The sequence below is a fragment of the Aulonocara stuartgranti genome, assembly GCF_965226115.1.
Source record: "Aulonocara stuartgranti genome assembly, chromosome: 6".
NCBI classification, from domain to species: domain Eukaryota; kingdom Metazoa; phylum Chordata; class Actinopteri; order Cichliformes; family Cichlidae; genus Aulonocara; species Aulonocara stuartgranti.
In genome coordinates this window covers 988,593-1,015,416 of record NC_138944.1, presented here as the reverse complement: position 1 = coordinate 1,015,416, position 26,824 = coordinate 988,593, and the positions used below count along the sequence as shown (strand labels likewise).

Here is a 26,824-nt window from a genome sequence, read left to right as displayed (position 1 = left end):
AAAAATTCAAAGTCCAACCAAAAGAAGTTTTATTTAGTTTGTTTTGGTAGATCAGCAGCAGCAGTGAGGTCTGTAAACAATAACAGCAGAAATATTCAGTCAAAAGGATCAAGTTTTCTTTCCACATTATTGGAGAAACTTCGTGGAACGATTCAGTCACATCTTCAGAAGGAAATGCGTTTTATTTTGAAAGAGTTTAACTTCTTTTCAAATCCGTGGCGGCAAGTTCGTGGCGGCCGGTCCCTCCAGGATCTGCTGCGCAGGTTCAAGTCTTCAGCCCCTCCCTCTGCTCGTCGTACCCCTGCACAGAAACGCTCAGTCAGTCACCACCTGAGCTGCTGACAGGTGAGCTGTGCCCCGCCCACCACCGCTCACCTTACGCTGCTGAGCCAGGTCCTCCTTTAAGGCCGCGATGGTGTTGTGCTTCTGCTCCACGATGGCCTACAAAGGTCAGACATGTGAGCGCTCGGATCTAATTGGATGTGGAGACGTTTATCTGCACATCTTCGTGTTAACGATTGGCTTCCTGTAAACGTGCGAGCACCATCTTTACCTCCAGCCTGCTGGCGGCGCTGCCTGCTGCCGTCGGATCGGCGCTGGAGGCCGAGAGCGCGGCGCACAGCTGAGCCTCCTTCTTCTCCAAGGTTTCAGTGAGCGCTGCCAGCTTCCTCTCCAACATCACCGCCTTCAGCTCGCTCCTCTGCTGCACGTCCATGATGGCGTCCCTCTGCTTCTTCAGCAGCTCGTCGCGCTCCTGCTGCACCTGCGGGACGCCAACATGGTCACAACTGTCAACATCATGGATGGAGGCAGGAGAGGAGATGATGGGGGCGGGTTACCTTCTCAGAGGCCTGCAGCAGCAGATCGTGCTCCAGTGTCAGATCTCTCAGCTCCCTCTCCACGACCTTCATCTGAGCCCGGCTCTCCTGTCAGCGATGACATCATCAGTTACTTACAGTGGTGTGCAAAGGTTCGGGCACCTCTGATCATTTTCATGATCTTTCTTCATACATCATCTGTTGCTTGGAGCAGCAATTTCATTTAAATCTGTCACACAGCAGACGAACGTGATGATGTTTGAGAGGTGAAATAAAGTTTACACAAAGTGAGCAACAGTTACTCTAAGTTAGGCAGGTGCAGAAATTTAGGCACCTTTGTCGTTTTATTGATTCGATACCTTTCGCCTTGTAATCATAAGGTTGCCGGTTCGAGCCCCGGCTTGGACAGTCTCGGTCGTTGTGTCCTTGGGCAAGACACTTCACCCGTTGCCTACTGGTGGTGGTCAGAGGGCCCGGTGGCGCCAGTGTCCGGCAGCCTCGCCTCTGTCAGTGCGCCCCAGGGTGGCTGTGGCTACAATGTAGCTGCCATCACCAGTGTGTGGATGTGTGGATGACTGGATATGTAAAGCGCTTTGGGGTCCTTAGGGACTAGTAAAGCTATACAAATACAGGCCATTTACCATTTTATTACCATTTTATTGGAACAGAGAATTTGTTTGGTGAGCTCAGCCACACTTGACCTACATGCAGGTGAATCCAACAGAACAGGAACAGGTTCTCAGTGGCAACATGGGAGCCTCAAACAACTGGAAACAAAGACTGTTCAACATCATGGTTTAGGGGAAGGATACCTTCTGGCTGCAGATGGTGTCACTGTGCACAAAGAGATGCTGTATGAGAGAGTATGCAGAAGAAGCCTGAGGTATGCTACAGCACGACTGGAAAGCCAGCTGCAATTTGGAATAAACTGCTGTGACTCATGAAACTAAAACTGAGCTCTCTGGACACAACAGGAGGCGGCGTGCATGGTGGAAACAGAACCCAGCAGGCCAAGAGAAACACTACCCACAGTACAATTTGGTGGTGGTCCCATCATGCTGTGGGGCCATGGGCCCAGTGCCGGTACTGGGAGTCTCATTAAAGTTGAGGGTGGCATGGATTCCAGTCAACGAAGGTCCAGAATACCTTCAACCAGAATCCAGACTCTCACTGGAAGCTACAGGAAGCCTTTAGAGGCTGTTAATGCTGCCAAGGGCGGATCTACTAAATACTGATGTCATTTTTCTGGTGCCCAAATTTCTGCACCTGCCTAATTTAGATTAACTGTTGCACACTTTCTGTGAATCCTATAAACTTAATTTCCCCTCTCAAACATCGTTTGTCTGCAGTGTGACATATTTAAACGAGATTGCTGATCCAAACAACCGATGATTTATGAGGAGAAGCCTCCAGGTGCGTAAAGCTGCCGCTCAGCTTTCATGTTCCTGAGTCACCTGTTTGGTCATGAATCTGTTTTCTGCACTGGCTTAGTTTAATATTGACCTCATTTATGTTTATAATAATAATAATAATAGTTATTATTATTGTAATACACTGATGCCGGTCGTCCATATTAAATGTCAGTTGAAAGTGGGAGGAGCTTGTTTCAGAGGATGAGATAAAGAAGGATTATTCTGAGCTGTGACTGGAAGCTGTGGTCACATGATCTCCATTAAAGACAGAATTGATGTCGCGGGTCTCCCTCTGAATGACATCAGCCATGAGCAGAAATGTTTTGTTGTCCAGGTTCTGCTCTGATAAGGGCGAGCTTCCCGGCGACCATGTGACCTGATGGTGCTTTCTCCCAATGAGCCGCAATCTATAAAGTTATTAACAGGAAAAATGCTCTGCATCACCATTCTAGTAATGCTAGCAGCCTCAGGAGCAGGGGCGGGGCCTATCAACGCCATGGTGGGGGGAGGTGGAGCTTTTAGCAACGCACCAGCATCTGGGCCTTGCAGCGGTTGTGCTCCTCCAGCCGGCGGCGCAGCTCAGCCAGATCCCGCTGGGCCTCCGGCAGAGCCTCCTTCAGGCTTCTGTTCTCCTCCTGAGCCTTGGAGAACTCTCGGGACACCCGAGCCTGCTGCTTCTGCGCCTCCGTGAGCTCCTCCTACCAAACACAGGAAACGCAGCGTGAAGACAGACGGCCACACCGCTGGCAGGTCTCAGCTTTATCGAGCAGTGAGCCCCAAACAAAAAGCAGCATTCTGGGAAATGTAGGATCCAGAATTTAACAGCAAGTTTCCTTTAATTTCAGTTTCTGCAGCAAACACATAGAAGATATTTTACCTCATAAAGAACTTGCTCTAAAAAGATCTGCTATGTAACTCGTATCCACAGCAGGAAGTGAGTCACAATGAGACAGCTTGGACAGAAGTTTCAGATCTGTGAAGATGTTCTGGTCAAACATCTCAGAAACGAGATCCTCATTCCTGCCCGATCTGCTGAAATGTGAGCGGCCCAACAGGTCGCACGAAGCAGATCGTTCTCGAAGAACTCTAAGCTCTTCTTCGGTACCCTAACCCTGCAGGCAGCCGTGAACTCTTTGAACTCTCCATCAGATCTTGTGTAAAAATGCTATTTCATGTCCAACTGTGTTACCTTTGACCTTTTGAAGCTGGAGGACTGCAAACAAACACAAAGTCTGTGAAAATGAAAGTTTCCAAATATTATTTTATGTGTAAAAACCTTGAATCTGTGTCCCTGTGCTCCACCCACCGCACGCCTCCTGAGTCACAGCCTTGAAGTCTCCGTCCCGGCTCACGGGTCTCACCTTGAGCGTCCTCTGGTCTGTCAGCAGTCTCTCCCGAGTGGACGTGAAATGCTCCTCGACTCTCCGCAGAGCTCGGTCGTGCTCCTCAATCAGAGCCGCCTCTCGACTCTTCATCCTCTCGTCGAGCTCGGCAACCGCCACCTGACGCTTCTTCTTCTCCTCCTGGATCATCATCTGCATCTTCTTATGATACTTCACCTCGATGTCTGCGCAGGGAGGGAAACAGCAGCAGAGGTTATGAAGGAAGATGAATGGAGAGGAAGGAGTGGGAAAAGAATAGGAAGGAACTAGTACACGTGGGGGAAAGGAAGGAGGAGGTCGGTGTCCCAGGGCTGAAAGGCCACCTGATCGGCGCCGAGCTCACAGGTGTTCTTACCTCTGATCCTGTGCTCGTAGTGGTTGGTGAGCTCCATCAGCTCCGTCTGATGTTTCTGTCAAGGAGGAAGTGACATCACCGAGGTGTCCAGGTGTAAAAATCAAGTGTTAAATCGATTTACGGGCAGCGACTCACCAGCTGCAGCGCTTTGATGTGGCTCTCGATGTGGAACTTCTTCTCCGTGAGCTCCGCCTGCAGACCCTGAACGTTTCTGTGGAGCGCGATCTCAGACTGCACGTGCTTCTTCTCGACCAGCGAGGACGCAGAGACGGCCTCCATCTTCAGCTCAGTGATGGCGTTGTGCTGCTCAGACAGGACGTGCTTCAGCTTCCGCTTATAGACCTGGACAGTGACCAAGGACGGGTCAGGACTAAGATTAAGTTGAGATAAAGTCAGGATTAGGGTACAATAAACCTCCAGGATCGCGTGCGCAGCTCACTTCGATCTCGACTCGGTGGCGCTCCTCAGCCTCATCTCTCTCCCGGCTCCTGTTCCTCAGCTCGGCCTTCGTCTTGTCCAGGTTCCTCTTGGAGATCTCCCAGAAGGCCTGGATCTTGTCTCTCTCCAGCTGGAAGTAGCTTTTCTCCTCTTGCTCGCGGTCCAGCTCCTCCCGGAGGTGGATGATGTGGTCCTCCAGCTGGAGGTCAGACACGCTCAGGTCACTGAAACGTACCGCTTAAAACTGCCGTTTGCAGGAAATACACAGAGCCTCAAACTTCATCTGATTGTGGTGTTGCAGGTAAATCTATTTTCTCAGGCTGAGGTTACAGGTGTACCTAATGAAGTGGACAGTGTACTTGTTACTTTACGATCATAATCGGGCCTTTTACGTGTTGGACTGTGGGGCCGGGCCGGGCCGGGCCGCGGACCCCCTGATGGACCCCCTCACACCTCCACACACTGTGAGAGGCTAACGTTAGCACCGTTAGCAGCTCTGACCTGATCCTTGGACATGTCCTCCGTGGACAGACCGTCCACCACCGTGGAAGACTTCACGTTCCCGCCCTTCTTCTTGCTTTTAGCCTTCGGCGGCTGAGGACGGAAGGGTAAGAGGCGCGTGACGTTCCGCTCATCGGGATAACAGGCTAGGGCTAAGCTAACATGCTAACAACAACATGACTGAAAAAAACACCGGTTAAAGTAAAACTTTACTCACCATCGTGCCGCACTGCGCAGACTCACAGGGATCCGGAAACTTTAATTATACTGACAGAAAACTGCGGCTGGAGTTAAACACGTTAGCTGTTAGCTATCTGAGCCTCAGCTCCACTATCAACAAAAGACGCTGTCATGGCAACGCAGGACTATATTACGTGTGTGTGTGTGTGTGTGTGTGTGTGTGTGTGTGTGTGTGTGTGCGGGTATTAACATCTTCGTGGGGACCAAAAATTCGAGGTTTACTATACTCGTGGGGACCAACAGCCCCAATTTTGAGACTAAAAATGTGGTTTTAGCGTGAGGGTTAGGCATTCATTGTAGATGGTTAGGGAGACCTTTGTGTCAATTAGATGCCCCCACAAGACATGAATAACCCACGTGTGTGTGTGTGTGTGTGTGTGTTGTGCCTTGTACAGTTTCCTCTTATAATTTATATTTAAAGTCTTAAACTGATGCTCTTTGGTCATTAGGCCTCTGAGAGAAAATTTGAGAACAAATTTTTATTTGAATCATTTGTAAGCAGAAAAAACTTGCAAGCTTTTAAAGCATGAATATTTCTTGCTGGTTTAGTTTATTATTATTATTATTATTATTATTTTGCTTTCCAAAGAGCAGTGATTCTAAAATAAACTGACATCATTTATTCAAAGATCACTTTTATAAATTTACACATAATATTAAAGATCTGCATCTGCTGCTGCAGCCTGTTCGTCATATTTTAAGACATTTTGTACGTAAACTGATTCAGCAACGTGAAAATAATTAGACTGTATCTAAAAGATGGAAATGGTCTTTCCAGGGCATGTGGGAGGGGCTCCTGTGTTCTGATTGGATAGAAGTTGCTGAGGAAAGCGCTGATCTCGGTAAACTGCTTCCTGATTGGTTCATGGTCTCAGTCACTGCCTTCAGGTCTGACTAAATGAAAGTTAATTTTTGGAGGTGATGGTCCTTCGATAGTAAGGGAGGAGCAGGACGCGGGGGAGGAGTCTCAGTCAGACCCGCCCCTCACCCATGATAACTGGTTTAAAGGAGTCAGGAGGAGCTCCGGCAGCTGCTTTCTATCTGCAGAGGATTCTGGGTAAGGTGATACACGCAGGTGTCGGAGGCGTGTCCTTCAGGTTGGGGCCTGCACTGGTTGCTGTACAGAGGAGCAGTCGGTGCTGTGGAGGTGTTTGACTGGTTGCCGACGTCGGAGCAGCAGTAAGGGGTTTCCACCTTGGACTCAGGGGCTGGGCCGGGCTCCACGTCGGCGTGTCCGATCTCCTCGTAAACCACCTCGCTCAGCACCGCCCTCGTGTTCCTCGCTGCTTTCTCGGCTTTCCACAGTCTCAGAGTCAACATGGACAACAGCACCAGTGCAGCTCCTGCCAGCACGCCAACAGGAACTTTCCACAAGTCTGAGGGGGGCGCTGTGTCAGCACCTGCAGCCGTCACCTTCCGGTCAGGGTCGTCCTTTCTCCCGGTGACTGTTCGATCCACCACACTGGGGTCTGTGGTCACATTCAGATAGGCGGTCTTCCTCTCATTGCACAGATACATCGAAGTATCAGACTCTACCACATTCCTGATAAGCAGCTCGTTGTTGTTACGGGAACCGAAGCGCTTCGAACTGCTGTTCACGTGACCGTTACGGACGGTGAGAAGAGTCACCCGGGTGCCTCTTATAGCTCGGCTCCAGGTTACATCTCCCTGAGCATGAGGACAGGTGAGCACAGCGTCCGTGTGCTGCCGTGTGCTGACAGTGGGGATTCCTGCCAAGGAAAAAGCAGAAATGATGATGTCACATGTCTGAATCTGTATCAGATGCTTCCTGACTCACGCCACGCTGACCGGCCTTCCTTCCCTCCAGTTATTTTCATCTTTTAAACATTTAAAGGACATTTCCCCTTTGTCTATCTTTAGTCTGTTGTTTCATGTTATGCTTTATTTCAGATAAAGAGATTCAGGAGCCTGAGGAACCAACAAACTGCTCTCTGACAGGAAGCAGCCTTCAGAGCTGCGTACGAACCTGATGGACGGCTCTGCGATGTGGTTTAAAATCAATGTCTTTACTTTACTAATATTTGCATTTTATTCATTTTGCTCCTGAAGGCGACAGACTTGAGTTTTCTGGACTTGTTGACCTGATAATAAAAATTCTGAATGCTTGTTTGATTTCTCGTTTAGTTCAGTCTCCGTGACTCTGCTGTGACGGCTGCAGTCGTGCATGTCACGCATATATCAGGTGTATTAAAGGACCACTGGCAGACGTCCTCTGGTGCCCTTTCAGCACAGACTCACAGTAAAACCTACAACCTGAATTTATCTCATATAATAAGAAATGAGATGTGATTAGTTTGCTTTAATAAGTTTATGTGAATTGTGCCAGTGAAGCGATCCACAGTCAGAGTCAGCAGGTGTAAGCTGGCCTCTTTGATGATGTCGTTATGGTTCTGGGGTTAAAACCACCGTGAGCTGCAGCTCCTCCAGGAGTGGAGGTGTCCCCGGCCTCCCAGTGCCTGTGGACATCGTTATGGTCATTATGGACAAACTGTGATTTGCATGTAAGTCCAGAAACAGAACACAGGCCCCTCCCAACTATGTCAATGCCCACCTGAGTGTTGACGTCTCCCAGCCGAACGATGGAGTCCCACCCCACCAGGTGACTCCACGTAGGTAATCTGAACTGCATTTGGCATGTAGCAGTCAGGACCCTGACCCAGAGCTGCAGGGAAGCAACTCTCTCATGGACTGAGGGGATACAGGAACACCAGCCCCCGCCTCGTGCCCAGGGCGACTGCAGGAACTTGGTTCCACTGCCCAGCTGTATCTAGCTGCTATCTCCCAGCCACCTACAGTTGGGCCATGGGCGGAGCCCCACAGGACTGACTCCATTGGCTCCTCTCCTCAGACTCCTGCCCTGCTGGAGTTATGTTTCTTTTCTTTTTAAAATTAGAACCACTTCATCAGATGTTACAGCCTGGATGCTGAAGCCTTTTAAACCTGCATTCTTAGTACTGCCAGCCGGGGGCGATCTGCTGCCCCCGGCTCGAGCTTAGTCAACACCTCCCTGATGAGTTTATGGTCTGTGTGAATAAAACATGAAGTTTATTTTGGAAGTTTTGGTCTCGTTTGAGTCGCAGGAGGCGGGCGAGGGTTCAGGGCAGGGCTGTAAGCGTGGTTATGTGTGTGTGTTTAGGCTCAGTTTCTCAGTCAGACGGACTCATGGTTAGAAACACAGCGAGCCCCACAGAGAGGAGACACACGAACGGCAAATAAAACCTGCACGTGGCTCAAACGGCTCCAGAAGCAGCGCCTACACTTTCATATTCATTCTCTTAACACCGACTCCAGTTTCTGTCCTTTTGTTCTGCTTCATATAATCGTCACATAACATAACAGCCTTTATCTTCCTTAGATAACCAGAGGAAACAGTGTTACGTTGTTGCAGCTGTAATCGTGAGAACATGCTGACGGAGGCGTTCTTACCTGCAGCGCTGTGACAGACGTGGACACACAGGAGCAGGCAGAGCAGCATCTCTGCAGACGTCTCAGCGGCGGCAGCAGCGTTTCTATGAAAGAGGAACTTCTGAGTGACGGGTGGCTACTTATGGCGCGGCTGCAAACACTCGTTCCTAATTTGCTGACATCACACAGAGTGATTTTTGAACAAAAATGTTTTTAAAACACTATTTTAAAAAATCTTCTCTAGTTATTTGCCAAACCCATATGCAGGTATTAAAGTTCCTCATTCACATATTTTTATCATCTTAGGTTATTTCACATGGGACCAGTTAAACAGCAGGTAGGCGGGACTCGCCCTGGCGCGCTCCACCCTGCGGCGACCCTCATGAACGCTGTTTTGGGATCAGCCTGATCTCTCTGGTCTTGAGGTTTTTGATTTGCAGATACAGCCCTGATCAAAAGTTTCAGACCAAAACTCAAACTCTTTCTCCATCTGCTGGCCAGGTCTGTGAGTGTGAGCCTCAGCTTCCTGCTCTCACTGACAGGAGTGATACCAGTGCCACGTTCAGTCACTGACCACCTTTCTTCATCATTCGGATGCTCAGTTTGGACTTCAGCAGCTCGCCTTCACCACGTCTGCATGCGCCGAGCTGCTGCTGTGTGTCTGATATTTGAGTGAACGTGACTTCGAGTGTTTCGATCCCACTTCAACCGTTTGGTTTCTCTCAAGTTTCAGCCACGTGAACAGATGTGTCAGCTTTTATTTTTAGATTTCTAAAAGACAACTTCCTGTCAAAGACAAACTCTTTCAACATCATATTTGTCTTCTGTACATCAGAGTTCACGTTTCTTGCCTCTAAAACATTTTATTTTCATTAAATATGGCGTCTACAGTCGGCTCCGAGGCTCTACGGTTGGTCCGTGCCGCTCGGTCAGCTGGTCTTTGATAAATCTCCAAACGACGCGGTGGCCGAGCCTCGCTTCGCCGGTTTGGCCTGAAAGAGAAAAAACGCTGAAGTCATGGTTCTAAAATCTGGTTTTTCTAAAAGCAGAAGCTGTTTGTTATTCTGCCACGCTCACGTCCTAAAGATGGAGATCGCTCCACCGTGAACGCAGCAGAAACAGACTGAAGCGCACGGAGCATCAGGTGTTCTCACCTGAGACTCGTGAGGCTTCCAGCCAATCATGTAGAGGATCTCAAAGGTGGCGGGGATGGAGCCGTCCTCACTGCCGTACATCTCTGAAACATTTCAGGCACATGAGAAAAACACAGTGACACATGAACCGCCGCGCTGTGACTAAAGCGCCAGCCTGACGCGTCACTGATGAGCAAACAGAAACACGGCGTCGGCTCTGACTGGCTTCAGTGTTTGTTCAACTATCGTTAATTACGAATAACAGTTTGTTTGTTAGCAGAGACGCAGATTCAAACCCAGAACCTTCTCACGCACGTGCTCGTGTCAACCTCATTCAAACTGAGGCCACGCCTCCACCTGTTACCTACACCGCTGCCTGTGCTCACGCTCAGAAGTGCTTTATCCCTTTAAACCCTCACCTAGCGTCAGGTTAGAGTCTAGAGCAGAGGTGTCGGACTCCAGGCCTCGAGGGCCGGCGTCCTGCAGGTTTCAGATCCCACCCTGGGTCAGCACACCTGAATCACATGATTAGTTCATTCCCAGGCCTCTGGAGAACTTCAGGACATGTTGAGGAGGTCGTTTATCCATTTAAATCAGCTGTGTTGGATCAAGGACACGTCTAAACCTGCAGGACTCCGGCCCTCGAGGCCTGGAGTTGGACCCCTGGGTTAAAGGGTGATCAGGTGTTCTTCATCCTCTGTTCCTCCTTTCAGCCCGACCGCGTCTCCTCATCCCTCCGGTTTGTACACGTGCACCTTTTCTGGCTTCCTGCTCGGACGAGGTGAACATGGAGCAGACCGATTCCCTCGCGTGCACCGGGCGGTACGAACAAAATCGGCCAGTCCACACATTTTGTGAATCTGACGCTACTAATACTCATCAGTGTATCACATGTCATTTAGCACCAATCAGACAGCGGCTCAGACTCACCTTTGTAAATCGCTGCTGCTGCTAAGATGGTGTCTCTGTGCAGCAGCGACTTCCTGTTCCACGCACAGTTGCTCTCACCCATACCTGCACACAGCACATCACGAACACTGCACTTTTAAACTTTAATCGAAAGTTTGTTCAAACTAACAGCCTCACGAATGACTTCAGATCCGAAACCGGTTCAGCGATCAAACCGCAGTGAGGTCATCAAACTGTTTTAGCTTAAACAGCGAATCCTGAAATGCTCTCTTATTCAGGCGGAGCCTCTGCCGCTCGGTTTGAAGCCTGTTTGCAGGCAAATGAAAGGAGGAATAAAAGCAGCACGTTCACTCGGGGACCTCCACGAGCCGGCGTCCTGGGACTCGGTCACCTAAAGCTCTGTGCCGACGACTCTGAGAGTCGCTGTGATCAGACTGAAGTCGTCATTTCTGGCTCTGCGCTCATCAGGTGCAGATCCTCGTTCGCTTTCCTTTGCTTCCACGTGAAGAGGGCGACTGTAGAGCCATGTTTGAATGTTGCAGGAACCACATGATTCAAACGAATGGTTCCCAACTCGTACCTTGTAAATCCGTCATGACTTCCATGATTCCTGGATAATGAACCTGAATGTCATCGATGTCCTGGAACAAAGAGGCGGAAGGGTCAGAGGTCACCGTGAGCTGATGTAAAACATTCTGCGTGTTTAACAAATGCAGCCACGCTGACTCACCACAGTGAGCATGTTGAAGCCAGCTTGGCCCAGCAGGTTTCCCAGGTCGGTGACGGCGGTGTAGGGGGAGATGTGGGGCGAGAACCCGCCCTCCCGCTCCGTCTCGGCCAGCTGCAGGGAACAGCGCAGCTCGTAGAGCGTCTCGCCGCCCACCATCGCTCCGATGAACACCCCGTCCGGCTTCAGCACCTGGTGAATCTGAGAGGACGGCGCACAACGAAACGTTAACGGGCGAGCTGCAGTCAGTCATGGTATCGCAGCAGGTTCGTCTCACCTGTCTGAGAGCTCCGGGCAGGTCGTTGATCCAGTGCAGACTGAAAAGCATGAAGCTCAGCTGCAGTTTTAATGAGCACACATGTTGTTCATAACAAACCCTGGTCCTCTCAGTCTAGACCCACTTTATTTCATACATTTGATTTTTTTAACCTTAAAATCACTCGTTGCATTTCTGGACATAAAAATCTAACGACATGATTATCGGTTATTATTTATTCACGATGTCCTTCAGTTCCATTAGCAACCATTTAAAAATATATGATGAATTTAATCTTTTCAAACTGTGACTGAGATAATCAGCACAAATCACATGATCAATATATTTGACTTCATTTACATTAAACAGTGTAAAAGAAACATAAACAGGCTGCAGACAGGAAGATACCGCCAACGCCGGAAACGTGCTCGTCATCTCCGAGCATGACGCTCCCTGAAGACCAACACAGAGAGACTGAGGAGGAGCTTCTTCCCGCAGGCGATACGGTCTCTCAATCACACCACCACACAGTACTGACCCACACATATGGTTCTTACACACACACTGGACTTTCTGGACTTTGGTTTTGCACAACACTTAAATCACTTTAAGCATATTTGCACTGCACAAGACATAATGTGGATCGCACAACACTGGACACTATATTCTTCATTTCCGGTTAATACTTGTACAGCTGCTGTTATTGTGTATATATTTATTTATATTTCTTCATACATCTTATATAGTTCTATATTGTGTATTTTGTTGTACAGTTATTTTATTTTCAACTTTAATTTTTATATTTTATTTTATTCCTTCCTACTTAAATTTACCCTTTTTAATTTTCATATTTATTTCCTATCCTATTCATAGTCTTTTTTGCTTTAGGTCACGAGCAGTTGTGTAAGCATTTCACTGCATATCGTACTGTGTATGACTGTGTACGTGACAAATGAAATTTGAATTTGAATTTTATTTAGGAAGTTATTAAAAAGCTGTGAAAGGCAGTGAAACAGGCACAGAGACTCAGAATAACCAAGTAAGATGTTAGAACGAGGTTCAAACTGAAAACAACCACAAAGACACACAAATTATAAAAAAGACACAAAAAACAAGAAAACATGAACCTGACATAAAACACTACTGTAGGAAACCATTAAAAAAGCTCAGACGCCATCTCGTGGCTGAAGTTGGTACTGCAGCAAACAGTCGGTCACTCAAACCTTTTCTGTGAAACGAGCTGCTGTGAAACAAGCTGCAGTGAAACGAGCTGCACTGAAACAACCTGCACTGAAACGAGCTCTGGTACTCACGCCAAGCTGCTCACTACCAGGTCGAAGGTGTTTTCTTTGAACGGCAGAAACTCCTCGTCAGCCAGGACGCAGTGAGTCGGGATCTCGCTCGGCCTCCTCCGTCTCTGATCAGAAAACAACATTCACATATGAAATTACAGCAGTCTGCTTCAAACTCCTGCCCCCATCTTTGATATCTGAGTACGAGTCTAAGGACCCACCAGAGACTGCTGGGAAACGTCTGTCAGGCAGAAACGCTCCACCACCTCCTGCGGGACACATCGTCAGCACAGAGCTCATCATAACAGCAGTGAAACTCGTGCAGCGCACACAGACGCAGGCAACAAACATCTGAGCTCATGTTTAACGTTCTGCTCATCTCCCGCTCTCTGGTTTTATTCTTTGACTCTGACAGCAGCTTTACATGATTCACAACTCAGAATAATCCATCTTTTTCTGATTCTGTCTGAAATGTTTTAGCTCCTGTCTCCACCTTGTGCTGATTGACCGACTCTGGGAAGCCTACAGAGGGGCAGCACCCAGAAAGCTGTGCGTCTGTAGCTGTTATATGTTCAGTTTTATCTCAGTGTTTTTATTGCTGTGGTGTCGTCTCTGCAGCTGTCAAAGCTGCTGACTCTGAGTCTCATGTTCACCTAAAACCTCCTCAGACAGTCTGTGATCGCACAAATCCAAAACTATAAATAAGAGTTCCTCTATAACTTTGTTTATTTTGGTTTCCCAACCTCACAAAATGATTTCAGGTTTTCTATTTGATTGTTTTGGTGAACTACAGACAGTTTGTGGAGATGACCATATAAGGAGATCTAAACGACATCAGCTCGTTACCGAGGTAACAAAGACTCGTCTGAGGCCTTTTCTGCACACCGAGCTCGTGACTTTATGTTTATCGTGTTTAACATGAGCAACAGTGTGACGTCATAGCAGAAACAGCAGAGCTTTAGCTTGAGCTGTGCTCATCGGTTCATCTCTGATCAGGAAATCCGACCCGTCTGTAGCTGCTGAATACATGTGATCACAGCGGTGACCTCACACACACGCACACACACGCACACACACACACACACACACACGCACACACACACACACACACACACACGCACACACACACACACACTGTACTTTGCTTAAATGCTCTGCGATGTGACTTCTTCCTCCGCCGATGTCCAGCGCCAGAGGAAACGTCCTGAGGAGACAGGAAGACAAACGGTGACTGTTTTTCATCCTGTCTTCCTTCTCTCACCCCAACCAATCACAGCAGATGGCCCCGCCCCTCCCTGAGCCTGGTTCTGCTGGAGGTTTCTTCCTGTTAAAAGGGAGTTTTTCCTTCCCACTGTCGCCAAAGTGCTTGTTCACAGAGGGTCATGTGATTGTTGGGTTTTTCTCTGCATGTATTATCGTAGGTCTACCTTACAATATAAAGCGCCTGCTGTTGTGATCGTTGCTATAGAAAACTGCATTGGAGTGATCTGGCTGTGTGAACGTTTCCTGCTCTTTGACCTCCTCAGATGATTTCCATGACTTTTGAAGCAGACGTGTCTCTCTGTGGTTAAACTGTGTGAAACATGGGTCCAGCTGCCTCGTCAGGAACTCACCGTGCGATGTCGTAAACCCGATCGGCCACTCGACTCCCGACCTGCAAACCAACAGCACAGGACGTCTGATCAGCGTGGCTGGGTCTGGTTGTTATAATGAAATCATTTCCCCCCCTTTAGACAAAACAACAGGAACAACATGTGATTCATTCAGTGAGGTCATCACTGATGGTGGTGTCAAACCCAGCTGCAAATTCTGATCTCATTCTCTATGATCCAGATGTTTGATGAGGCTGAGGACCAGCTGAAGATGGACATAAGGACTTTCATCAGCAGACTCTTGGATCTGTAAACATCACCGTTCTCCACAAAGATGTTATATTTGGAACATCTGTAACATCTTTACAAGAATAATGATGGTATTCTTCAATAACACTGGCTCTTCCTTCCAGGTGTAACATCCCAGTGTCCCCACACCTGTCCAAGCCCCGCCCTGTCCTGACAGAGTCTCCATCAGGTCAGATGTGTTTCTCCTCTTGTAGATTAGGTCTCTTTATCTCTGTTCCTCCTCCCATTTCTTTCTGGACTCATGTTGTCGAGGGCGCTGATTGGATAAAGGTTTGGTCTTTGCCACAAAAAATCCTCCTTACTAACAAAGTGAAGGAGATTTCATTTAAGCTCATTCATAGATTTGATCCTGTCAAAGCTTCCTTCAAAAACAGAAGAGCGATACAGAAACATTTGCCTTTACTCAGCTTTTATGGAAACATATCGTTAGTTTCATCTCTGACAGCGTCTTTAGTGAGAAAGACTCTCGTGCTTTTCCCTCATCGATCAAACTCCACATCTGTAAATGTAAGCTGTCCACTCTCAGGACAGAAACAGAAAGTTTGTTCCTGTCTCAACAAGAAAGCTTTAAAAACATGAATATTTGTAATATTTTAATGTCTTATTTAATTATTCAGTGTGTCTGAGTCACTTTCCCCGTTTAATCTGTATTTCTGTCCGGTGTGTTTACTTATACATACTCTTGCACTGTGTTATGATTTGGAATACAGTTGTGCAGCGTGTTCTCCGTGTGTTGTGTTTGTTGTTAAAGTTTCTGTTGAAATAAAGTTGGAGAAACAAAGACACAGAAAACCGGACAGGTGTGTGGGTCGGGCTCACCTCCTGCCTCAGGTAGTCGTACTGCTGGCTGTCCTGCAGCTGGGCGGCCCAGTCCTTCTGCCTCTGCTTCATCTCCCTGCTGAACACGTTCATGCGGCCTCCGCCCGACAGCCCGGAGCGCCCGGCCCCCGGTGGCCCGGTCCCGTTGAGACCGGCCCCGGAGAGCCGGCTCCAGCCGCCCGCGGAGCTCGCAGGGAGGCCGAGCCGCAGGAGCCTCCGACACAGCCTGCCGCTCATCCCGCGGAACAAACTCACAGACACCAACACGGAGACTTCCGAGCCTCCACACCGGGTCACCTCCGAGGGGAGAGACCCAAAACCCGGACCGGCCTCAGCTGAGCTCACCGGAAACCCCGGAAACGGATCACAGCCTGAGAACGGAAGTAAAATTGAATAAAATAAGATCAAAATAAAATGACTTAAATTAAATAAAATAATATATAAACAATACAGTGATAATTAAATTAATAAGTTAATTTAATAAAATTAAATTAATTAAATTAATAAAATAATTTGCGTTTGTTGTTTGCCGTGTCACGCTGTGTTTAAACCGCGTTTCGCTCCTGTTTGTCCCACTTCGCTCGCCTTAGAGAAAGGGGCGGGGCGGAGCAGATGACGCTACAGCGTTGCAAGCTGGGTAAACACGTGTGTGAGATCGCGGAGGAGCGGACACTGTGTCGGTAAAGTTTCACCAGTTTCTAAGTTTAATTTAAAGCTCGCGTTGTTTCAGGTGTTTCAGATGTTTCAAGCGTAGACGTGCTGTTTCCGGTCCTCTCAAGTGTTTCCTGTGCTCTCAGCTATTTCCGGTGTCTCCAGGTTGTAAACATGAAAACAGAAAGCCAGGCTGAGGTGTGCGGCGCAAACTGAGCGATGATTTCAAACCCGATCCTCTTTAAAACCTCCAAAAGTTTCAGAGGATGAAACAGACAAGAGCACAGAGAACGATTCAAAACCGTCAGATCAATAAAACGGTGAGATCGATAAGAACCGTCTGGGCGCTGCAGTCTGAGCTCATCGCGGCTCAACGACACTGATACCTGTGAGGTCATCACCGGTTGCTGCGTCGGTTCGCACACGTCTGTGATGACAGTGAGAAATAAGGGGCGTGTTTACACGCCGCTGACCTCTCGTGACCTCAGCTGGACCTCAGCTCCTGCCTCCTCGGACGATCACAGCCTGGAAGCCTGGAGCCTGTCCCAGCGCTCACACCGCGAGAGGCGGGTCCACCCGGGCAGGTCGCCGGTCTGTCAGCCGGCACCTGTAAACGCAGCATGTAGCAGGAAGCTGGAGAACTCAGAGGGAACCCAGGCAGGAGCCGGGACAACCAGCAGGTTCTAACCCAGAGCTGTGAGGCAGCCGTTCCGTCCACTGGACCGGCCTGCTGCACAGACTGTCTCCACACTGCTCCTGCACGGGGGACAAACTGTGGTCTGCCTGGAGCTCGGAGGAGGCAGGAGCGAGTCTCCGTCCTTCAGGACCAGAAGATCCAGCGGAGGTCATGAAGAAGAAGGACTGGCGCTGTACACACTGACATCACAGAGTTCATGTTGTCCACCACTGCACGTTTCTTTGCTCCGTGTCATTGTTGTTGGCATTAAAATTGTGTTTTAAAACGTGAGCGTTTTCAGTTCTACGACCTCATAAGTCCTGCACGAGCCGGTGATCGTAGTAATGAGGATTACTGAATGACCCTGAATGCCACACGTGTGTCCATCAAGAGGCTGGGGGTTGGGTTTGACGTCCGAGCAGAAACCAGCTCGGTGTGAAACGTGGTTTTTAACTGGTTTCTGTTCTGCAGGTGACGCTGGGATTTTACCGCCATGTCGTCCAAAAAACGCCCAGACGGGGACGAGCGCTTCCTCCGGGTCCAGAAGGACCCGCGGTTCTGGGAGATGCCAGAGAGGGAGCGCAAAGTCAAGATCGACAAACGCTTTCAGTCCATGTTCCACGACGAGCGCTTCAAGGTCAAGTACACGGTGGACAAGCGAGGGCGGCCCATCAACCACACCTCCGCTGAGGACCTGAAGCGCTTCTACAAACTGTCCGACTCCGAGGGGGAGGAAGCTGGCGAGGTGAAGAAGAAGAAGGACGTTGGCGGCGCCAAAGCAGAGCAGCCTAAAGGAGCAGCGAGTCTCTCTGAAGGTCAGGAGATGTTTTCATGTTAATGAACTTCTGGTAAAAACACGCCGTTACCATAGCAACACTGTGTGGATGATTGAGGGGTGTCCAGGTGACCTTTGACCCTGCTCAGGTAAGCGTGTCAGAAACGATTTGACCGTCTCTCTTCTGTTCGATGCTGATGCAGGTGTTGAAGATGATGACGAGCAGCGGTCTGCAGAGGAGGATGAAGATGACCTAAGCGTCTCTGATGAGGAGGAGGAGGAGGCGCAGAGTGACGAGGCGAGTGGATCTGATGAAGAGGAGTCGGGCCTGGATTCGGGGGACGACAGCGACAGCGGGCCGGATCTGGCCCGGGGGAAGGGCAACATCGAGACGAGCTCGGACGAAGACGACGAGGACGACGTGGGCGCCATCCTGAGGAAAGAGGAAGAGGAGATCGAACACGACTGGGGGGAGCTGTGCAAAGACGCGCCGCGGAGCGACGAGGTGATGCTGTGTGCGGTAAAGGCTGAAGGTCAAAGGTTAGTCTGCGCCACCAGGAAACGTTGCTAACACGATCTCACCGCGTTAGGTGTCGGCGCGGCTCGCCGTCTGCAACATGGACTGGGACCGGCTGAAGGCCCGAGACCTGCTGGCTCTGCTCCAATCCTTCACGCCCAAAGGCGGCGCCGTGCTCTCTGTGAAGGTAAGGAGACCTGCGTGGGTTTGTCTGTGTGTGGGCGGAGCCGGGAAGTGCTGATGATCAGCACAGTGCGTGCTGGGTTATGCTTGCAGATCTACCCGTCAGAGTTTGGGGAGGAGAGGCTGAAGGCGGAGGAGAGTCAGGGACCGATGGAGCTGAAGGCGCTGCCCGACGACTCGGAGGACGACACGGAGGAGGAGAGGTAATGATGATGTCACAGAGAGGCGGGATTTAGATGCAGTTTTCAGCCAGACTTTGTTAGTCGAGCAGCTCGTGGGAAAGTTTGTGTCATGAGGCTGCGTCGGCTCTGACGGTTCGGCACCGGCGGGACGTTTGTTGGCTTTTCAACATAAAAGGTGGATTACATGAATATGCAGGCCACTTCATTAGGTACACCCTGCATGCATCAGATTCAACATCTGCTGGAGTGACATCATCATGACATCATCGCACAGGTGCTGTAGTGAGTGCAGCAAACTCATCGTGGTGTTCTAGAAACCGTCTGAGATGACCTGAGCTTTGCTGGAGCAGCGCTCCACGCCATCACAGCGGCGCCTCTGCTAGCGTTTCACTCAGGGAGCTGCTGCTCGCTGCAGATCAGCAGAAACACAACCGTGACACGTTCATGGTCTCTGAAACCTCCTTTCTTCATCAGTCGGGTCAGTTTAAACTTCAGCATGTCTGCATGCGCTGAGCTGCTGCCCTGTGATTGGCTGATCAGGTATTTGCATTAACGAGCAGATGCACAGGTGTACCTAATGAAGTGGCTGTAACTGTAACCTTATTGCTTTGAAACAAGCTGCATTTGGACACCAGTGATTCTGTGTACACTTAAAAACAGCTGTGCAGTATCAGGTGGGCGGGGCTCCCTGCTGACCTGTCAGACGGTCATGGGTGTTGTGTGCTCTCAGGGTTTACAGGGAGAAGCTGCGGGACTACCAGTTCAAGCGTCTGAAGTATTTCTACGCCGTGGCGGAGTGCGACTCGGCCCAGACGGCGGCGAAGATCTACGAGGAGTGCGACGGCTACGAGTACGAGAGCAGCTGCTCCGTCCTCGACCTGCGGTACGTCAGCAAACGGCAAACGCGCGCACGTCAGGCTCACGCTAGCTGCGCTCGGACCTGCGTGTCAGCGAGCAGACTAAAGTGACTCATGTGTTCCTGTTGATAAACTTCAGCTTTCCCCGCTTCAGTTATTCCATAATGAAGGTTTGTAGATGTAGTCGTTCCTGAATCGGACGTGTGCAGGGAAGCCAGGATCTGAGTATTTAACATTCCCCAGCTGAGCTTCCATCCATGAACTTTAGTTCAGTCAAAGGTCAGAGTGCACGCGCTGCAGGGTCACCATGATGACGCGCGCGTTAATCATCCAATAGTTACACACAGATTTGTTCCAGCTTGTTGATGAAAGCCAAACGCGTCATGTTGTTCAGCTTCAATGTCGATCATCGACTTTAGAAGCTCGTTAAAGGATCTCACGGCTTGTCCTCTTCTCCTGATACGAGCAGCTTCGTTCCCGATGACGTGAAGTTTGACGAGGAGCCCAAAGACGCGGCGACGGACGTAAACCTGTCGGCCTACACGCCCAAGCTCTTCACCTCGTCTGCGACCGCCACCTCGAAGGTAAGCGCTTCCCCGACACTCGCCATCAGAGGCGACAGGAAGAGTGTTGGCAGACTTTACAGGTGTGATGATGTCAGGCGGGTTCACCTGTGCGAATGAAGTTTGTTACTCAGAGCTGACGTCAGGGCAGGAGCTCCGTGCAGCAGGCGGTGACGTGTTTGTGTCGACCCGATCAGGTGCAGCTGACGTGGGATGAAACCGATCACGAGCGCGTGACGGCCCTAAACAGGAAGTTCAACAAAGACGAGCTGCTGGACATGGACTTCAGAGCCTACCTGGCCTCCTCCAGCGAAGAGGAGGAGGAAGGCGGTGGTGACGGAGCCTTTGAAGAGGACGTGAAGACGGCGGCAGGTGAGAAACACGAGAACATGACGGTTTTCTGACTGCTGAAATGTGAAAGCGGCGCCGAGCAGGTGTGCTGTGTTTGTGCCGGACAGACGAGCGCGTCGTGGAGGCGCAGGAGAAGAAGACGAAGAGCGAGGAGCAGATCTCCAAGTACAGAGAGCTGCTGAAAGGCATCCAGGAGAAAGAGAAGAAGGTGCAGGAGGACAAAGACATGGAGATGGAGGTCACCTGGGTGCCAGGTACGAGCACGCAGCCTCACTTCCTGCTTTCTTAACACGAGGAGAGGTCGGGCCTGAAGGCGGGGCTTGTTTTAAAAGTGTTTTTCTCCACGCCGCAGGCCTGAAGGAGACGACGGAGCAGCTGGTGAAGAAGAAGCTGGAGGCCAAAGACGTGCTGACGCCCTGGGAGGAGTTCCTGCAGAAGAAGAGAGAGAAGAAGAAGCAGAAGAAGTGTGAGAGTGAACAGGTGAGGGCGTGGCTTGCAGACGCAAACGGCGTCTTTGTTGGATGGAACGTTCCAGCTTTCGTTAGTAGCAGCATTCTTACATCACTTGATGTGGAGTCCACGATGCTCCGCTGTGAGAGCTGCTGCTTTTACTTTGACATGTCGGATCAATTTCCTGAATCGGTTTTGGAAAACCGAACATCAGCAGTTCGCCGAGTGAGGCTGACACTGCAGGCGCGCCAGATTATCTGTGATCAGCTGTAATTATAATTATAAATAATTATAAACCAGCCCTGAGCTTCTGGTCCGGGTCCCGGATAATATGCAGGTTATTGGAGCAGTTCAGACGCTGTTTGTTCTGGTTTCAGTCCAACACGTGTTGCTTACATCATCCTGAGGCTGCAGCCTGATTGGATACTGACGAACGCCTCTGAGCCTCTTTACGCTGAGCCTGAGACGTTTGTATTCACGCCGATCATATCCAAGTGTGATGATGTCACCGACCTGTCTGATGGTTTCTCCTCATCAGGGAGCGGAGGGAGCGCTCAGCAACGACGAGCTTCCTTCAGACGTCGACCTCAGCGACCCCTTCTTCTCCGAGGAGCTCGGTGCTGCAGGTGCGTGCGTGTGTGTGTGTGCGTGTGTGTGTGTGCGTGTGTGTGCGTGTTTGTGCGTGTGTGTGTGTGCGTGTGTGTGTGTGTGTGTGTGTGTGTGTGTTTGCACGTGTGTGTGTGTGTTTGTGTGTGCGCGTGTGTGTGTGTGTGTTTGTGCGTGTGTGTGTGTGTGCACGTGTGTGTGTGTGCACGTGTGTGTGTGTGTGTGTGTGTCCACCAACAGAGCTTCAGGGTCTCTGATTTTGTCTCTGCAGACATGAAGAAGAAACAGAAAGGGAAGAAAAAGAAGAAGCAGGAGGAAGAGCGACGGACGGCCGAGGAGGAGGAGGAGCTGCAGAAACAGAAGGTCAGAGGTCGCGGCTCGGCCGGGCCGGTTCTGGATCTGATCGTTTCGGCCTGTCCCATGTAAACTGTGTGTGTGTTTCCAGGCTCAGATGGCTCTGCTGATGGACGACGACGACAAACACAAACACTTCAACTACGACAAGATCGTGGAGCAGCAGAACCTGAGCAAGAAGAAGAGGAAGAAGCTGCTGAAGAAAGGGGAGGAGCTGCCGGAGGACGACCACTTCCAGGTGAGCATACTCTCAATGGCTGCCGGCTGAAAACTGTAGCGAGGCGCCAGCTTAACCTTTGACCTCTGTGGTTCTGTGGTCGCCTGAACTGAACAGGATTCAAATGAAAGCGAACAACGTGCTGCTGTGAACACGAGGCCGAGAACAGCTGAACTCACAGCTGAGCTGATGAGCTGCAGTGATCCAGGCTCGCTGTTGGCCACAGTAGGAGTTCAACAACATTCAGGCTCCCTGCTTTTACAGACAATAGGGCTTTGGAGTTGACGTCACGCCGCAGTGCATTGTGGGATTGCGGCGCCATGTCAGAAGGCCACAAATCAAAACAAACACACTGTGTTGGAAGCAGGAGCGTCAGAACCTTAAAACCAGCGCAAGAGACAAAGGGCTGTATCGCGACCGGACGCCAAGAGACAGTAACTGGAAGAAAAACGGCGTGCATCGGTAATGTGGACCCGTCTGAAAAAAGGCAGTGGAGCGGAAACCCGGGCAGCCTACCGCCGTTGTCCTATCCCCATATTTTCGCGTGCCTTGTCTGTGGAGTCGGCGCATACACGGCGCACATCTGATTCACAAACGGTTGGGTACGAGATTTGGCCGTTGTGAGTGCGTTGACCATGTGACCAGGATACAGCCAGAGGTCGCTCATAACATTAACTTCTCCTCAGCAGCTCTAGATGAACGATCCACGAGCGATGCCAGCTGTTCTTGCTAAGTAACAGACTTTTCTTTTCTGCTTTACTGAAACCGCTTCACAGAAAGTACAATTATTTACAATGAACTGTAAACGCAACACAGCAGTTTTATGAATATTCAACAAGAGCAAGTGTCATTGGCCCTGGTTTGACAACCACACTGGGCACATGTTCACCAAAACACAGCAAACCTTCACAACCTCATCAAGCAGCGCTGTGTGCCGGTCAGTCAGCTCGTGCCCCGTGGGCAGCGTTGGAGCCCAGTCTGGCTTTGTTACACCCACGCTCATATGCTGGTTTGCCTGCAATAATGCCAAATAATAAGCTACTCCGTCAACACGACGTGGCTCTGCAGCATCCCACATTAGGATGTTTTATCTAATGACCTATGACCTCAGCGCATTCAAAATAACACTAAAAGCCTGTTAAGAGACCTATGAATTTATTTAGAAGTCAGCGGAAAGAAAATGCCGCGAGCAAACCAACAAAAAACGAGGGATGGCAGAGAAGTCGATATCCGCTCGTGTGAGCGCTGCAATCCAAGCCTGACGTCTTCGTTTAGTAATATCGGATACATGAGAAAACTCCCGTTGCCTCCAGGAGGGGAAACGATGGAAAGAGAGGCAATTTTCCAGCTTCTTGCCTTCACGATCGCGTGATCTAACGTTGCAACCGACAACACAGGACGTACGAACCATACAGTGGGGCAAAAAAGTATTTAGTCAGCCACCGATTGTGCAAGTTCCCCCACTTAAAATGATGACAGAGGTCAGTAATTTGCACCAGAGGTACACTTCAACTGTGAGAGACAGAATGTGAAAAAAAAATCCATGAATCCACATGGTAGGATTTGTAAAGAATTTATTCGTAAATCAGGGTGGAAAATAAGTATTTGGTCACCTCAAACAAGGAAAATCTCTGGCTCTCACAGACCTGTAACGTCTTCTGTAAGAAGCTTTTCTGTCCCCCACCCGTTACCTGTATGAATGGCACCTGTTTGAACTCATCATCTGTATAAAAGACACCTGTCCACAGCCTCAAACAGTCAGACTCCAAACTCCGCCATGGCCAAGACCAAAGAGCTTTGGAAGGACACCAGGAAAAGTATTGTAGACCTGCACCAGACTGGGAAGAGTGAATCTACAATAGGCAAGCAGCTTGGTGTGAAAAAATCAACTGTGGGAGCAATCATCAGAAAATGGAAGACATACAAGACCACTGATAATCTCCCTCGATCTGGGGCTCCACGCAAGATCTCATCCCGTGGGGTCAAAATGATCATGAGAACGGTGAGCAAAGATCCCAGAACCACACGGGGGGACCTGGTGAATGACCTGCAGAGTAACAAAGGTCACCATCAGTAACACACTACAACGGCAGGGAATCAAATCCCGCAGTGCCAGACGTGTTCCGCTGCTGAAGCCAGTGCATGTCCAGGCCCGTCTGAAGTTTGCCAGAGAGCACATGGATGATACAGCAGAGGATTGGGAGAATGTCATGTGGTCAGATGAAACCAAAGTAGAACTTTTTGGTATAAACTCAACTCGTCGTGTTTGGAGGAAGAAGAATACTGAGTTGCATCCCAAGAACACCATACCTACTGTGAAGCATGGGGGTGGAAACATCATGCTATGGGGCTGTTTTTCTGCCAAGGGGACAGGACGACTGATCCGTGTTAAGGACAGAATGAATGGGGCCATGTATCGTGAGATTTTGAGCCAAAACCTCCTTCCATCAGTGAGAACTTTGAAGATGAAACGAGGCTGGGTCTTCCAACATGACAATGATCCAAAACACACCGCCCGGGCAACAAAGGAGTGGCTCCGTAAGAAGCATTTGAAAGTCCTGGAGTGGCCTAGCCAGTCTCCAGACCTCAACCCCATAGAAAATCTGTGGCGGGAGTTGAAAGTCCGCGTTGCTCGGCGACAGCCCCAAAACATCACTGCTCTCGAGAAGATCTGCATGGAGGAATGGGCCAAAATACCAGCTACTGTGTGTGCAAACCTGGTAAAGACCTATAGTAAACGTTTGACCTCTGTTATTGCCAACAAAGGTTATGTTACAAAGTATTGAGTTGTATTTTTGTTATTGACCAAATACTTATTTTCCACCCTGATTTACGAATAAATTCTTTACAAATCCTACCATGTGGATTCATGGATTTTTTTTTCACATTCTGTCTCTCACAGTTGAAGTGTACCTCTGGTGCAAATTACTGACCTCTGTCATCATTTTAGGTGGGGGAACTTGCACAATCGGTGGCTGACTAAATACTTTTTTGCCCCACTGTAGCTGACGCTCCTTGCGCTTCGTTTGGCCTACTGTTGTGGCGGGAGGGGGCGTGGTTAATCATAAATAAATGATTAACCTTAGTGATTAAGTTTGAGTGCAGTGATGGAGTTATTCTGCATGTAGCATTGGGTGGGTGGGGGTGATGGAGGTCACGCTCGGGGCAAACGGCCGCTCCTCAGTCTGTTTGTGCAGGATTGGTTGGTCTGCATCGTTTGGCTGATGGCAGCAGGTCACATGATGTGACCGCAGTGGGAAACGATGGCGCTGACCTTCAGACCCGTCTGGGCCAATCCAGGCTCAGGTGTGCGTGAAACTGACCTTACGATACACCTGGAGCTAAATGTCCCGTCTCTCCCTCTCTGCAGGTGGACGTTAAAGACCCTCGTTTCCAGGCCATGTTCACCTCCCATCTCTTCAACCTGGACCCCTCCCACCCCAGCTACAAGAAGACCAAAGCCACGCAGAGCATCGTAGCCGAGAAGCAGCGCCGGCGGGAGGAGCAGCAGCGGCGCCTGGAGGGCGCTCAGGAGGTCACGCCCACGCAGGCGGAGAGCGACAGGAAAAGTCGGGAAGCAGAGTCTGACCCTCGGGCGACAACGACGCAGATGGACCCGAGTCTGTCGCTGCTCGTCAGATCCATCAAAAGCAAAACGCAGCAGTTTCAGGCTCGCAAGAAGCAGAAGCTGCTGTAGCTCCAGACGTTAGCCACGTCCATCAGGCGCCGATCACGCAGGATCTACTTCCTGGACTGCCCTCGGGTTTTGTGTTAATATGTTTGTGTGCAGCGGGATCCTGACAGCAGCACGAACGTGGAAAAGTTTTATTATTGATGTTTCACAGAACTGAGATTAAAAGGATTAAAAACACAGAGTCGTTCGTCTGGATCGCTCCTTCGCTATAATGCTGTAATATCGTTCTGTTCAGGCAGGCCGCGGGCAGCTGCAGCCGCCAGCGTCGCATCCACCCATCAGTCAAAGAGGCCACGCCTCTAATCAGCAAGCTTTAATGCAGCCTTGCATCCTGGCCGAGGGTTAATAATCCGTACAAAACCCATCAGCCGAGTTTCCAGGGAAAGGTGATGATTGGCTGAGAATGAGCAACAGTCACATCATGTTAAACGACTGACAGAATCAGGCCTTTCTGTAAACATCAGACGAGATCAGAGTTCAGACCTGCCCACGCTGAAAACAGGTGACAGCTGCTGCTGTGTCACGGACACGTCACCGACGCTTCCTTTATCCCCACCAGAATGTTTAGTCATCCCAGAGGAAGTGTTGTGGTCACAGTCACTCCAATAAACACAGTAACACACAGAACTAATAAAACAATACAGTTTATTACAAACTTACAAAGAAATATATCAATTATAAGCATCCAGATGATTACAGAGAAACTGTTATTTCCACTGTGGAGGACGTGCTGCAGGCTGCGACTGCTGCACTGTGTGCTGCGCATTAGATGGAGGAGTTGTGCAGAGATCCATTTATGTAGCCGTGTGTGTGACAGAATGCAGACATCTAACTTTGAACATATTCCAACCCCCCAAAAAGACAAATTATGGAATTTTCTGCAACTGAATATTTCGTTAATTTTGGTTGGTCTTCCTTGAGTTTGGCCTCATTGGCTCAGTGGGCATTATAACCTACAACTCTTGCACCAATTTTGAACATAACAATGAAGCTGAAAAAATGTAGTTGTTCACCAGCATCGCAATTCCATTACTTTTTATCATGGCTTACCTTGGTGAGGTTTGCAGAGTGCTTCAGAAAGATGAGGAAATCTGTTTCTTGCACCCATCCTGATTTATTTCCACTACCAGTACTTCCTA

General features: G+C 49.6%; 3 protein-coding genes across 9 annotated transcripts; 1 reads left to right on the top strand and 2 right to left on the bottom strand.

The window, feature by feature from the left end:
- Positions 1 to 12: 12 nt before the first annotated feature.
- LOC309707981 (dynein regulatory complex subunit 4-like) lies at positions 13 to 9,216 on the bottom strand. 5 transcript variants are annotated; one of them, XM_082535645.1, is made up of 13 exons: positions 8,594 to 9,216; positions 5,124 to 6,876; positions 4,907 to 4,999; positions 4,407 to 4,604; positions 4,103 to 4,309; positions 3,968 to 4,022; positions 3,592 to 3,797; positions 3,420 to 3,443; positions 2,761 to 2,928; positions 840 to 926; positions 554 to 763; positions 376 to 441; positions 13 to 301 (listed from the first exon to the last, which is right to left on the bottom strand). In XM_082535645.1, exons 2-13 carry the CDS (start codon positions 5,124 to 5,126, stop codon positions 266 to 268), a joined length of 1,353 nt encoding a protein of 450 aa, XP_082391771.1. In that variant the 5' UTR covers positions 5,127 to 6,876; positions 8,594 to 9,216; the 3' UTR covers positions 13 to 265. The 5 variants fall into 5 exon arrangements, with proteins under 5 accessions (XP_082391771.1, XP_082391769.1, XP_082391772.1 ...); XM_082535643.1 differs by having other exon boundaries at positions 13 to 441; XM_082535646.1 differs by lacking the exon at positions 3,420 to 3,443.
- A 96-nt stretch (positions 9,217 to 9,312) lies between these two features.
- Positions 9,313 to 15,977, bottom strand: ndufaf5 (NADH:ubiquinone oxidoreductase complex assembly factor 5). Its single transcript, XM_082535674.1, has 11 exons — positions 15,610 to 15,977; positions 14,503 to 14,543; positions 14,030 to 14,093; positions 13,111 to 13,158; positions 12,911 to 13,014; positions 11,619 to 11,658; positions 11,345 to 11,542; positions 11,195 to 11,255; positions 10,636 to 10,719; positions 9,727 to 9,809; positions 9,313 to 9,564 (listed from the first exon to the last, which is right to left on the bottom strand). The coding sequence occupies exons 1-11, from the start codon at positions 15,844 to 15,846 to the stop codon at positions 9,502 to 9,504; spliced, it is 1,023 nt and encodes a 340-aa protein (XP_082391800.1). The 5' UTR covers positions 15,847 to 15,977; the 3' UTR covers positions 9,313 to 9,501.
- Positions 15,978 to 16,196: 219 nt separating this feature from the next.
- esf1 (ESF1, nucleolar pre-rRNA processing protein, homolog) lies at positions 16,197 to 25,866 on the top strand. 3 transcript variants are annotated; one of them, XM_082535615.1, is made up of 14 exons: positions 16,197 to 16,289; positions 17,408 to 17,751; positions 17,915 to 18,216; positions 18,302 to 18,415; positions 18,505 to 18,614; positions 19,324 to 19,476; positions 19,920 to 20,034; positions 20,211 to 20,385; positions 20,472 to 20,618; positions 20,717 to 20,844; positions 21,362 to 21,440; positions 21,692 to 21,783; positions 21,866 to 22,012; positions 25,362 to 25,866. In XM_082535615.1, exons 2-14 carry the CDS (start codon positions 17,430 to 17,432, stop codon positions 25,686 to 25,688), a joined length of 2,211 nt encoding a protein of 736 aa, XP_082391741.1. In that variant the 5' UTR covers positions 16,197 to 16,289; positions 17,408 to 17,429; the 3' UTR covers positions 25,689 to 25,866. The 3 variants fall into 3 exon arrangements, with proteins under 3 accessions (XP_082391741.1, XP_082391739.1, XP_082391740.1); XM_082535613.1 differs by having other exon boundaries at positions 21,353 to 21,440; XM_082535614.1 differs by having other exon boundaries at positions 16,201 to 16,285; positions 21,353 to 21,440.
- The last annotated feature ends 958 nt before the right edge of the window (positions 25,867 to 26,824 follow it).